Source organism: Chelonoidis abingdonii, chromosome 6 (assembly GCF_003597395.2).
Source record: "Chelonoidis abingdonii isolate Lonesome George chromosome 6, CheloAbing_2.0, whole genome shotgun sequence".
Classification (NCBI taxonomy): domain Eukaryota; kingdom Metazoa; phylum Chordata; order Testudines; family Testudinidae; genus Chelonoidis; species Chelonoidis abingdonii.
In genome coordinates this window covers 134,873,508-134,886,070 of record NC_133774.1, presented here as the reverse complement: position 1 = coordinate 134,886,070, position 12,563 = coordinate 134,873,508, and the positions used below count along the sequence as shown (strand labels likewise).

At 39.3% G+C, this 12,563-nt stretch overlaps 1 protein-coding gene across 4 annotated transcripts in view; it reads right to left on the bottom strand.

The window, feature by feature from the left end:
* Window positions 1-1,315: 1,315 nt before the first annotated feature.
* The window catches only part of FSD1L (fibronectin type III and SPRY domain containing 1 like), a 73,684-nt gene continuing 62,436 nt past the window's right edge, over window positions 1,316-12,563 (bottom strand). For 3 of the 4 annotated variants that reach the window (XM_032765835.2, XM_032765837.2, XM_032765839.2), the window contains 4 exons: window positions 11,016-11,116; window positions 9,509-9,760; window positions 8,228-8,316; window positions 1,316-6,491 (listed from right to left, as the gene is read on the bottom strand). In XM_032765835.2, coding sequence (XP_032621726.1) covers window positions 6,369-6,491; window positions 8,228-8,316; window positions 9,509-9,760; window positions 11,016-11,116 — 565 coding nt within the window. In that variant the 3' untranslated portion in view covers window positions 1,316-6,368. The remainder of the gene's footprint in view (window positions 6,492-8,227; window positions 8,317-9,508; window positions 9,761-11,015; window positions 11,117-12,563) is intronic. The other variant, XM_032765838.2, reaches the window with a different exon arrangement.

Below are 12,563 nucleotides of genomic sequence, written 5' to 3'. Positions count from 1 at the left end.
GGGGAGGAGGGTGTTTTTTTAAAAAACAGCACTGGGAGAGCTCTCTACCAGCACTGGTGCCATGATTACACAGCCACATTCCACGGCTTTAACATTGGTAGTGAACACATAGAACCCTTAGATAAAAGGTAAGCTGGCAGAAGCTTAGTGTAGACATAAGGGAGGCACTGAGTGTGTTAAGGGGAAGTGGGGTGATTGTCCTTCCTATCCTTTCATTTAAGAAGTTTTTAGTTTGGGGTGCTGCTGGATCCTTAAGGACACTTGGAAGTACAGGTGGCACCACGGACCCAAAGCATCATTTTACAATTGCATCTATTAAACAGGCAGGGCTTCACTTTTTTGGCCACCTAGGAGATAAGCTCTTTAATGCTAGGACTGTTATTTACACAGACATGACCTTGGGACAAAGAGGCTAGGGCTACATCCTATAAATAGAAAAATAGTTGGGCAAGGAGAAATATACAAGTGACATAGATGAAGTGGATTAGCTGACTTTAGTTCATGTTTCCCCTCCCCCCAAAAAAATCTATTTAACATCTATTTATAGGATGGGTGAAGTAGGCAGCTACAAAATTGGGAAGGGGAACTGGATAAGCCTTCCTGTGACAGGAGAAAAACTTGCAGTGTGCATTTACCAAGATGCAGATACAAATTGACATCTTATTTCCCCACATGGTTCTGAGAGCTTAAAACAGCAGGAAACCACTTATACTCCATGCAGCTTGGATCCTAAGAGACAGATCCATTAGTACTTCAGCTTACTGCTAGTATGACCTGCCTCCCTCTGGGTGCAGCTCTCAAACTCTGTACTCAGCAGCTTTTGTACTATACTGCTGAAAAACATTAATAAGTCAGTCTGACATTCAATGAAGAGTGCAGTTTTGCCTGACATGTAAGTAGATTCTTACAGCTATTACAAGGCTCCATCCTGACACAGTGTTGAATGTGGCTCTTTAAATTAAAAATATGAATAAACTTTTGCATTCAAACTAGTGGTTACATCGAAACATCAGGAAAATATATTGAAGAAATAGTATTAAGACTGGATAAGGGGAGAGACTAGAGAAAAGGAAGCAGAATGCTGGAATTCAGAAAGAGGTAATTATAGAATGGTCACTGTTCAGTAGACCATGTATTTTATTAATTACTACATGTTTGTTTTTGATCTAATTTAATACTTGCAGTATAATATACACACCAATATCTTAATGCTCAACAGGAACATTGTCAACCTAAAGTAAGTTTATATTTCAGCCAAAATCAGATGTCCCTGCCTCTGGCATGAAAATCAAAAGGAGAAGCTGTAACAAGGGTATTATGCAGCTAATGTTTCAAAATTAATTTATTAATACAAAATGTTTGTAAGACATACACAGTTTGAGTTAAAGACACAGCAAATAAAATACTCTGTGGGCTCTAAGGCACCCCTGTAGTCTTGCTATGACAGGTCTGTTATCTCAGTATACTTTATACAAGGAATGAAGCACTGATTACAGAATACCTGAGGTATTGTCAAAGTGATGTACATGGAAATCAATGTGCAATCTGTAGAGTAAAAATCAATGTGACAATTCAAGATCACCAAGTACACTCAACACATTATGCCACAGCAGGAGCAGTGATTATAGCTCCACTTATGAAAGGCACATGCAGCAAAAGAGGTGTTAAACAATGAGGGGAAATGAAAAGCTTTGCCTAATAGTCAGAGATTATGCAATAATCCCACTTCAGTGGCTGGGAAAACAAAATCCAGATTTCCCCTTCCAACAGTCAATAAAATGTTTAGAAAAATCTGAGTTTAGGTGGAAGATCACACTTGAACTAGTCTACCAAGATGATTAAAATCCAATAAGCTACTATGCTCAGAAGAAAGGGTTGGTTTTTTTTGTTTGTCTGTTTTTTGAGAGCTGGATATTTTCCCTATAGCAACCAGTTAGTTTCCTCATCTTGTATGTGTGAGGTGTGAAGGAGCAATAATTTAGAAGAGATGTAGGAAACTGATGTGTATGCTTCTGCAACCTTGTTACACAGGGTACATACTTATTTTTCCTACTTACAAGCTTTTTGAAAGACCATAGAAGTCTAAACTGAAAATTCAGTCACTGCCCTTTATACCCTCTACCTGAAGACAAACTTAAGATATGAATGCATGTATGTTATCAACTATCCAGTACCCCTTAACTTTAGTAGATTCACATACTTCCACTACCTTTTTATGCAAAAATGTATTTTTACAGTTTACCACTACATTAAAAAACCCATATTATGCCCTGTTAACAAACAGAAGTAATGTAATTTACAAAAAGAAATAGTAACCCCTTAACCAAAAGGTTTTGTAAATATACAGAAATGCATTTAAAAGATAAATCACATTTTTACAAGAGAACTCAAATTTAGCTACAACTCCCCTCCTCCCCCCAAAATACTTGAATTTTACAATGGGCAAGGCCATTAGATTACTTACATACTTGGAAACACTGTGCTAGATACAAAGAATCTAGCACAGCTCTAACAGGAGCTGTACCAGCACCACCATTCAAGAGGGTTGCAAATTTGCCTCATCAAATCAAGTGGTCAAGTAACCTCCAATAAAATCCACTTGCCAGAAACCGTCTCAGAGTATTCATACATTCTTCCTACATCAACTCATTCTGAAGCTGCAGCTAGTACTTTACCTTTGCTTACACTGTACCTAAAAATAGCACCCAAGATCCTATGCAATACCATTAAATATACTTTTACTTTGCACAAATTTAAAAAGCAGATCTGCAAGATGTTAGCACAAATAAAGCATAATCTAAGAAAAAATCTGAAGTGCTTAAGGCAATTCCTTATCTCTATATTCTATTTACAAAAAAAAAAGGAGCCTTAGCAGCAAAAATCCAACACTTGTGCATTAACTACTGTAGAGTAACTTCAAACTTTTAAGGGCAAAATAACCCATACATTATTATTTAGAACAGCTATATCTTGGATTTCAAAACAAACCTTGTGCAGCATAAGTCAATACTAAATACTTCAGCTTGTTTCAAACTAAGACACCATAATAGTTTAAGAGAAGAAAAAAAATCAAGAATTCAATTGTCTACATCTTGTGCATAATCAAGTGTGCCTTGCAGGTTTCCTTACAATTTGCTGAAATAATGTTCAAGTAAAATTATGTATCTGCATTTAATTTTTGGGTTTGACTCAGTGGTTACTGGTTTTCCCCCCTTGTGTGTTACCTTGTAGCAGACACTCACTTTTATATAAAGCAAAGGAGAACTTAACAGGAACTGTAGCTAACTATCCCACACTGAAAAGTTAGAGATGGACAGATAGGAACAGAAACTAACCTTTATTACCATCAACTTAAGAGTCTCAGAATAAAAACAAAGCTTACACCTCCGTTCTAAATCACAATTTATGCCCCATCCTGCATGCCTCACTCCCTCAATTCACTGGACATTTATGAATGCTCATGTTGCTGCATTAAGGACCTGATTCTCCAAAAACGAAGGTAATTAGGATGATGGCTTTACTAAGACAACCTGGACTGTCCCAGACTATGACAATAAGCTGATTCAGATGTTATTGAGCTCATTTAGCACAAAACCATTCGCCAATCATTTGAAGTTGTTTTCAGTTTTGTACCTTTAAAAATTGAACAAGAAGTGCAGCAAAGGAGAGAACATACTGGAAGCTGTTTTCTTCCTCTCCCCACAAAAAGAGATTTGTATAACCATATTATAAAATAAGCCATGAGAAAATGTTTAGTTCCATATATGGAACTGAATACCAAAAAAAAGGTAATTAGCTTATCTTCAGTTTCTAAAAAAAGGAGTAGCAAATGCTGTGCAACACTACTGGAGATCATGGGCCAAATTCAACTATGTATAAAACAGATTAAAATGCATCTGATTTTGCCTGTGATCTCCAAAGTTGTTGCATGAGATTTCTTCACTCTACTTTCCTTCAAGAGGAAGGCCTGAAGTGCTCCTAAACTTAGATGAAGGTCTCTGTTTCCAGGGCCTGAATGTGCGGAGTGCAAATCATCCCCTCCCCATATCTCAGTTCAGCTCCCCAGAAGGGAGGCATTTCACTACAGCCACCAGCATTATGCTCGTAGAAAAGTCTTAGTGTGACTGTGCACCATAAGAGACCTTTAATTATAGAATTAAAATTGGTCACAATATTGTCCATCTGCAAGTCATTTTGTGGGATCCTTGACTAGATTAGGAAGGGAAACACTGATTAAAAGATTTAACATTAGTACAAAACTGAGACTTTTATACTAAAATGTTTTCTCTTAGCTCTTTCCATTAAGATGAATAATTTTGCTACTGTATGCAAAGGTTTGCTGCTAAAGATATTCTCTAGTCACTAGATATTCTCTCCAAGATCTCCAATTAGCAACTGGTTGCCTCAATAGGGAGAAGTACACGGAGAGCAGACATCCATATGAAATTGCTGTAGGAGGGGTCTGAATCTGTTCTATTTATAAAACAAAATCCCTTATACTGGAGTGATTCTATTGTTTGTTAAAAACATTGAGTGCAATATATGTCTCTCCCAAAGCAGCATAAGAACCATAAACAGATTTTACAAAAAACAATCTAGATTAGCAATCTTTACAGAGGAGTACAAACCATTAAAATGAGAAGAGGAGGAGGGCTGGTGCAGTGGTCTAGTAACAGTTTAATGCTCTGTCCTGTTTCAGGGGAGAACTCTGAGGCTGGAAAAAGTAGACATATTCAGTCCCATGACAGGGGTGAGAGGAACCTCAGCACTGTTTAGTGACTCTCTAGTCGGCACAACCAGAATTATTTCATTCTTGAGATCGCAGGCAGTAAGGAAAGAGTTGCTTGGGGAGCCTTTCAGATGGGAGGGTGCATTTAAAAAGCTAAGAGCTTGAGGGGGTTCAGAACTAAAAAAAATCCCGAGCTTTCAAAGATAGTCTTACCCATTGAAGTTATGCTCTTGTACTTTTAAGCTCCTAGTAACTTTCCAGTTTTGTAGTCTCATTCTATTTAGACAATGTTTTGCTGGTGAGTAGTAAGAACTACTCACCATCTACTTGTGTTACAACTGATACAGGTGGGGTTGAGCAGTAAGCGATGTGCTGCTTCAGTCTAACTTTAGATATGCATGTCTTGCTTTTTTGAAAGGAGCAAGAGTGCATATAGTAGATTAAGTACGATGAACTGATCTGCTACATTAACGTGCATGGTTACTATGTAATTTAGTGAAATTAGTGGTACTATTTCTTCATTAAAATGAATGTAATGTCATAAGTGCAACATAGAATGAGTGTTGGGCTGTCTACTCTAAGCTTTATTTAGCTGCATTCTTGAAGTCTTAAAACACCTCACCACCAGCATCTTTGCATGTTTACACACTTCAAACTCATTCGAAAGTTTTAAATTATATAAATTTGGTAGAAACAGGACAAAAAATCTTATTTAAACTGCATATTAAAAACAAGACACTTAAATATAGAAAGCATGGAAGCACTTTAAAGCCTACCCGTACTCCAAGCCAGATGCTTAAAAAAGTTATCAAATATAGCTGAAAGCTTATTAAGGGTAATATTGGGGAAAGTGTGCTATTATGCATATCTCCCCAATAATCTAAGCAGAGGGCTCACACAGTAAAGATCAGGAATGCTCTGAAAAACACTGGTGTAAAATTGATGTGAAGTCTTCATTTTCACTAAAGTGATGCAGGATTACTGAGCTCGTGTTCTAACTGAATAGCCTATAAAAGGATACTCAGCACTGTGCCCATCTAGACAACAGCTAAAGACCACCACAAAATGATCGACTATTTATTCAACTAATACCTGAGGGTAGCTAACCTGTGTCAAAATCATATTAGCTACTCTAGGAGAACATCTCAATTCTCAAACTTGTATCATGCCATATCTGAAATTTGAGGGACTGGTTTCTTCAGAGGGTCACATATTTAAAGCTTCCATTTAGGACCTCAAAATGGACTCCTTTTCAGGTGAGGGAAACAAGGAGTGAAAAAAGTGAGTAGCAGTAAGTGCTTTTCAAACTAAGATCATACCTGCCATGTGCAGTTATACTGAAATGATCAAGTATCTAATACGATCAAATTCAGTCTAATATAAAAGCGCATAGCTACAGCTCCTGACTTTCCCATCCAAAACATCAGAAAAAGTCAGACTCACTTTCTATCTGGCTCTCTGGATTCACAGTAAATTTCTGCTAACGCTTCAGACCAGAATCTTTGCACTATTGGTGCCCAGACTTTAAAGCAGTAGTGGGTAGCAAAGCCAGTTAATCCATTGCTCACAAGCTCCTGTGAATAGCAGCTGCACAGAAAAACCCACTCAGAAACAGGAGTATAGTATCTAAATAGACACATTATTGAGTAACATTGGTTAGGCTGCTAGCTGAACCACTCAATCCATTTTCACTCTTCTGGAGCATTTTCACAGCACTCGGCACCTGCAATCCGGTACTCAATGCAAGTCCGCCACACCAGACCTAGAAGATAAAGCATTACACAAAGCTACAATAAGTCAATGTTTCAAAGCCAATAAAATCCATTTTTCCCCCCACCCACATTTTCAAATGCAAATTAAAGATTAACTTTACATTCTAAAACTACAGTTGGCCCTTTCACAAGACACCTACTTCCTACGGAGAATTCTACTCAAAATAACTTGCAAGTGTGTATGAGAGGCACTGCCTAGTACACAGTGATGTCATGATGAAGATTGTCAGAGGGGACAGGGGAGTTAAGGCAAAGAAATCAGAAATGAGTTCCTTCAGGGAACTAAGGAAAAAATGACCCAGTAATTGGGATAAAATACATGGTTTTACCAAAGGTAGATTGTACCAGACCAGTATCAGAGGGGTAGCCATGTTGATCTGGATCTGTAAAGGCAGCAAAGAATCCTGTGGCACCTTATAGACTAACAGACGTTTCGGAGCATTAACAGACATGCTCCAAAACATCTGTTAGGTCTATAAGGTGCCACAAGATTCTTTGCTGCTTCTACCAGACCAGATCTCTATGATACTGATTTTTCAGACAAAACTAAATTCAGTAGATCTACTTTACCTGGATTTCAATAAGGTATTTGACACAGTTTCATATGGGAGAAGATGGAGATTGATACGAGAATTGAAAGGTGGGTATGTTACAGGTGAAAGGATCATGACTATAGGGGATACAGAAAGGTGACCTGTCAGACTGGGGGAAGGTTACTAGCAATGTTCTTCAGGGATCTGTTTTGGGACCAATCTTATTTACCATTTTCATCAGTGACCTTGGCACAAAGTGTGTGTGTGCTAATAAAAACGTTGCCCATGTGATCTTAATTCTGCCCCTTTGTGCATCCACCCTGTGCACTGAATAATGCAGAGGTCCTAAAAGGAAAAACATGAGAATACACCTCTAGCCTGATATAACATGAATTCAGATATAACACGGTAAAGCAGCGGGGAGCCCCGGGCCCTTTAAAGTGCTGCCTGAACCCCACTGCTTTACCACGTTATATCTGAATTTGTGTAGAGCCCCAGGCCCTTTAAATCCCCATGTGAACCCAGCTGCCGGCAACTAACTCTCCCTCCCAGACCCCCACAAAATCCCACAACACATTCTGAGCAGGGTTTGAATCTTCAATATTGCATCACAAACAACAACTTTGTCCTGTAGCTCAAGAGGTAGGAATCCCAGAGGAGAGGTTGACTAGAGTCCAGGTGCTTGGTGAGGGAAGCCCAGACAAGTCCAGCTGCGTCCTTTTATATGATGTGAGTTGGAACTGCTACCCTATGTGGTTTCCCCCAGCCTGTCTCCTCTCCCACTACTGCTCAGGGATGCTCAGCCAATCCCCTCTCCCACTACTGCTACTCTGACAAGTGAGTATTCACCCACAAAAGCTCATGCTCTAAAACGTCTGTTAGTCTATAAGGTGCCAGAGGATTCTTTGCTGCTTTTACAGATCCAGACTAACACGGCTACCCCACTGATACTTGATAGCATGCTTGGTTATTTTAACAGACAAGAAGGGAAATGGCGATTTTTAAGCTTTTGTTGAGATATAAACTTAACACAGACTTCCCCCTGCTGCACAATGAAGAGCTACCACAAACAAAAGATGAGCGCTTCTCAAAGAAAATGCTCACAAGAATCCCATATGCCAAGTGTTAGGCAACCAAAACAGAGGTCAAAACATCAGTGCTAAAAATAGAAGTAAAGTTAATTGAGTACTGACCATGAAACCTGGTAGTAATGGTTGGGTAAATTTTGTTTTGAAGGTGTATAACAACTGCTTTGAACTCGCATTATAAAATGAGAGCTGACCTGAAAGAGAAAAGCAGGTTTTAAAAATTGCTAACATCAACTTTCATACACATACAAGATGATATAAATCCAAAATTGGTCTGAACAATGAAGGACTAGAGCCCCAAAGTGACAGGTAACACTCAGGCGGTCAGCATACTGCAAATGGCAGCAAGAAATCCGTTATTCTTCATTCCTGGAATTTGGAGCAGTATGATATGTGTTTTATATGTATATTTCATAAGTTCTTATACCTGCTATTGTCAGGAGTTGCTTCGAGGAGTTGGTACTTGATCAAAAAACCATCTCTTACAGAGTTAAAGGAATTTCAACTAGTGCCATATAGTCCACTTCCTTATTTCAGCAAGGAATCAGCTACTACCCTCTTTACAGAGCTTTGTGTTAGCCTGGTTACCTTATTGCACAGAAAAGGTCACCACCACCTGTGAGTGGCCAAAGAGTCCAGTACAGATCTAAGAACAGCAGCTGTCCAAAATATCTGTGGCAGCATTGCAAAGTACGGGCTGAGAAGGCAATGCAAGGCACTTCACAGAACTTGCAAGGAAAGAGAAAGCCCAAGACAGTAAGCCCAGGTAACCTCTAAGATTAGTTTTAGTCTAGTGGCAGTTTCCATAGTACTTGTTGTCTAGAGAGTACTTAAAAGTTTTATTTTATTGCTCTTTCCATTTGAGAAATAGCTAAAGTCATCTTTTGATTAATCCAAGTTCATCTGGGTATCTGAAAATGGGACAACTACTTGAAGACAGACAAACAATGATTTATAACAATTTGCCATTAAACCACTACTTTTCTGTTCATAACCCTTCAACTACTTATTTGTCAAGTAAGTTGTGAGAGGTAGGACAAGGTGTATGTCTATTTCTTAGTTCCATATTAGCTGGATGTTTTCACCATTTTTCAGAAGTCTCCCCTCACACATTATATCCAGACTTTTAAACATGTGTTACAGAAAAATTTCCAGTGTTCATAACTCTAGTTTTCAAATGGAGCCAAGTAATTTGACAGTTATGTACAGCACCTTTGCGTGTCTCAATATGATCTTCCTCCTCACCATGAAAAGGCAGATTAGTGTTGGTCCTAGGTTGAATCCTAATGTATTTCCACATTTACAGTATTACGTACTTCTGCAATTTGGTGGTACCCAGTCATTACTAAATTTCAATCTATGAAGTCCACAATAATATAAAGTTACCTCCATCAAAGTCACAGTACACTCCTATTCTGTCTGGAACAGTCATGTCTAGGGCTTTGGCTTTATTATTGTGCTTTGCAGCAAAGGTGGTTTGTAGCCAGTTGTTGACATGGATACACCAGCTTGTGTTAGTCTTTCCCAGTTGATCAAATTTTCCCAGATTTTTATACGCTACTCCCACACTGTAGGATTTGCAGTCCTTCTGGGCTCTGACCTCCCAGTAGTGCTGTCCACTTTCAATAGCAGTGTCTCCTGTAACAGATCACAGATGTAGAGTTTTTGTTTTATTCTTTACACCGACACATGCAGTACAGGATACACTTCCCACTGGGCAAAACAACGATTCATACTGAAGAAATAACTGCTAGATAAAGACTTAGATGTTGTAGACAGTGAGCCTTGTGGAAACAGACCAAAATCCAATAAATTTAAGACTATTAGAAACCTTGTGTATATTCATCACATTTAGTTAAGGTGGAACACAGAGAGGCCTTTTCTGCTCTCTATGGAAGACAGGTAATTTAACTGAATGCTGTATTTAACAAAACAAGTGCACCTTGATGCTAATGTCAAAATGTCATTAAGCGGGAATATTTTAGCTATCTTTTGGAGAACCTTACAATAAAAGGCTACTTCTCAAATACTAGAATTTCCTGCATACATAAGTAACTTCAGTCCCTGAATGACCACAAGGACCTCTGCACAGATCTAAAAAGGAGAATCTAGAGAACAGATCCCAGTCTGAGCCCAGGTTGGGGGAAATCATTGTCAGAAAAACATTGGGATTACAAGCTACAAATTCTCTTCTGATGGAAACCCAGATCTACAGTAACTCCTCACTTACCGTCCTTCCGCTTAACATTGTTTCGAAGTTACGTCGCTGCTCCATTAGGGAACATACTAGTTTGAAGTTGTGCAATGCTCCCTTATGTCGTTTGGCTGACTTTACAAGGGAGCATTGCACAAGTTCCTCTTCTCTGCCTCCTCCCCCTCCCTTCCTCCGTCTCTCTGGCTGGCTTTGAAGAGGAAAGTGCCGCTTCTCTCCGGCCGCTGGCTGCGCGGCTGCCCCTGCTCCTCCTGCCCGTGCTCATAGGGCTGCATTCCGGAAGGGGCTTTAGAGCTGCAAGACAGGACGCGGGGTCCTGTTAGCCCAGGGCCCTGAAGCCCTGCGTTCTGGGTGGCCCTGCCAGGAGGGGTAGAGAAGAGAGCAGCTCCCAGAATCGCGGCCATGGGGGCGGTGCCGCGCTGTGTAGAGCCACTTGCGCATCCCCTGCAAACAGGAGCTACCCTCCTGCTTGCCCCAGTTCTCAGCCTTCTCCCGCACCTCCACCCTCAGCGCCCTCCCGCACCCTTACATTAACTCTTATGGGAAAACTGGATCTGTTTAACATTGTTTCACTTAAAGTTGCATTTTTCCAGGAACATAACTACAATGTTAAGTGAGGAGTTACTGTATCTGCCCTGGCTCAAACACTAAGTAAGCATTAAAGCAAAAAATTCACCCTACCCAACACTGTGTATGATTCACCAGTAAAGCGATCTCTGCTGCCCCTTATCGATGGTGACCTCGAACTAACAGATGTCCTCTTTGGAGATGGTGTGCCACTTCTATAAAACAACAAATAAAATAAATTTGTACTCCAGTATGGGGAAGTTTATAGACCAGTCAAACAGGAAGTTTTATTTCTCTTGCAGGATACAGATTAGTTTATGTGAGTCATGCCTGAAGTGTTAGGTGCTTGTGTTGCAATTTCAAGTGGCATGCTGGACCAGCCATTAGCTGCACTATAAACTCTTCTATATAGAAGTGAGCTAGTGATCATGCACAAGGGGGGCTGACGGAGAGGAAGAAAATGAAAAATCAAACAAAAAAAGACTGAATGAAAATGAGGTAATGAAGAGGAAAGCCAGGAGCTGCTGAACAAGTGAATGGGAGGAGAGTAAAATCAAAATTTAGAATTTAAATGAGTCATGTGTCATTCAAATTATATGCAAGAGGTAAATACGTTTTCCCCAATTTCCTTGTAGAAACCTAGGAAGTTTTGATTGCCATTTTCCAACATCAAAATTTGTAAGTAACTAATCAACATGGCAGGTCACTTTTTATTGTTATTCAAGTGTACAGTGAAGCATGAGACACTGTTGACGTTCATCACAACATAGCCTGGAATGTGTCTGCAATTTTTAAGTTGCTTGCAGAAAAAAAGTAGCAGATCTATACACCCACTGATAAATCCTATGGGCACTTTATTATATTTTTAGAGAAGTTTAAGAATCCAAGAGACAAACAATGCTACAGTAACACTGAAGATAATCTTTTAAAGGAAATATTAAAGATCTAAGAAAAGCATTTTACTATACTAGCATCAGGTCTATCAAGTTGTACTTCTGTCAGTACTAAACACAAGTTGGTGTGCTGAATTTCTATAGATGACAGAGGTGGAAAACGCTAGCTAATATTCAGCAGCTCAATAATTCTTTTAATGCATTAAAACCAACTACTTATAAAGCAATGATGATCAGACCAAAAAAGAGCAGGGGAGTAAATATGGTCTACTTCTTGTTACCGTATTGGAGAAGCCTCTAAAGGTTGTTAAATATATTAATCAATGTACTGTCAGACTTGTAGTGTGAAAAGTACTCAGCAGTCCTATGAAATAAAACCTTTTAAGTCTTCACAGGGCATTTTTCAGGTAAGACCAAGGAAGGTCTGTGTTCTCTAATCAGACTCCAAAAGAAGAAAATTCTCCAGAAATAACAGGGCAGGGTCAAATTTAGTTTTGGTTTACAGCATTTTATCCCTCTTTACTAAAGGAATCAGTTGGGTGGGAATCAATATTTTAGAAAGAATTTAGTCAGACTAAACATTTACTGTTCTTCAGTTAAGTCCCACACCACCACAACTCCTCTAGTAATTTAGGCCTAGACAGAGCATTTGAGGAGGTTATCTCCACCTAAAGCAATCATTCCCACACTGGGGTTTGTGAACCCCCAGGGGTTCACAAAATGTTACAGGGGGCTCTTGGAAAAAAAATTCCCTAATAGCGGACAGAGC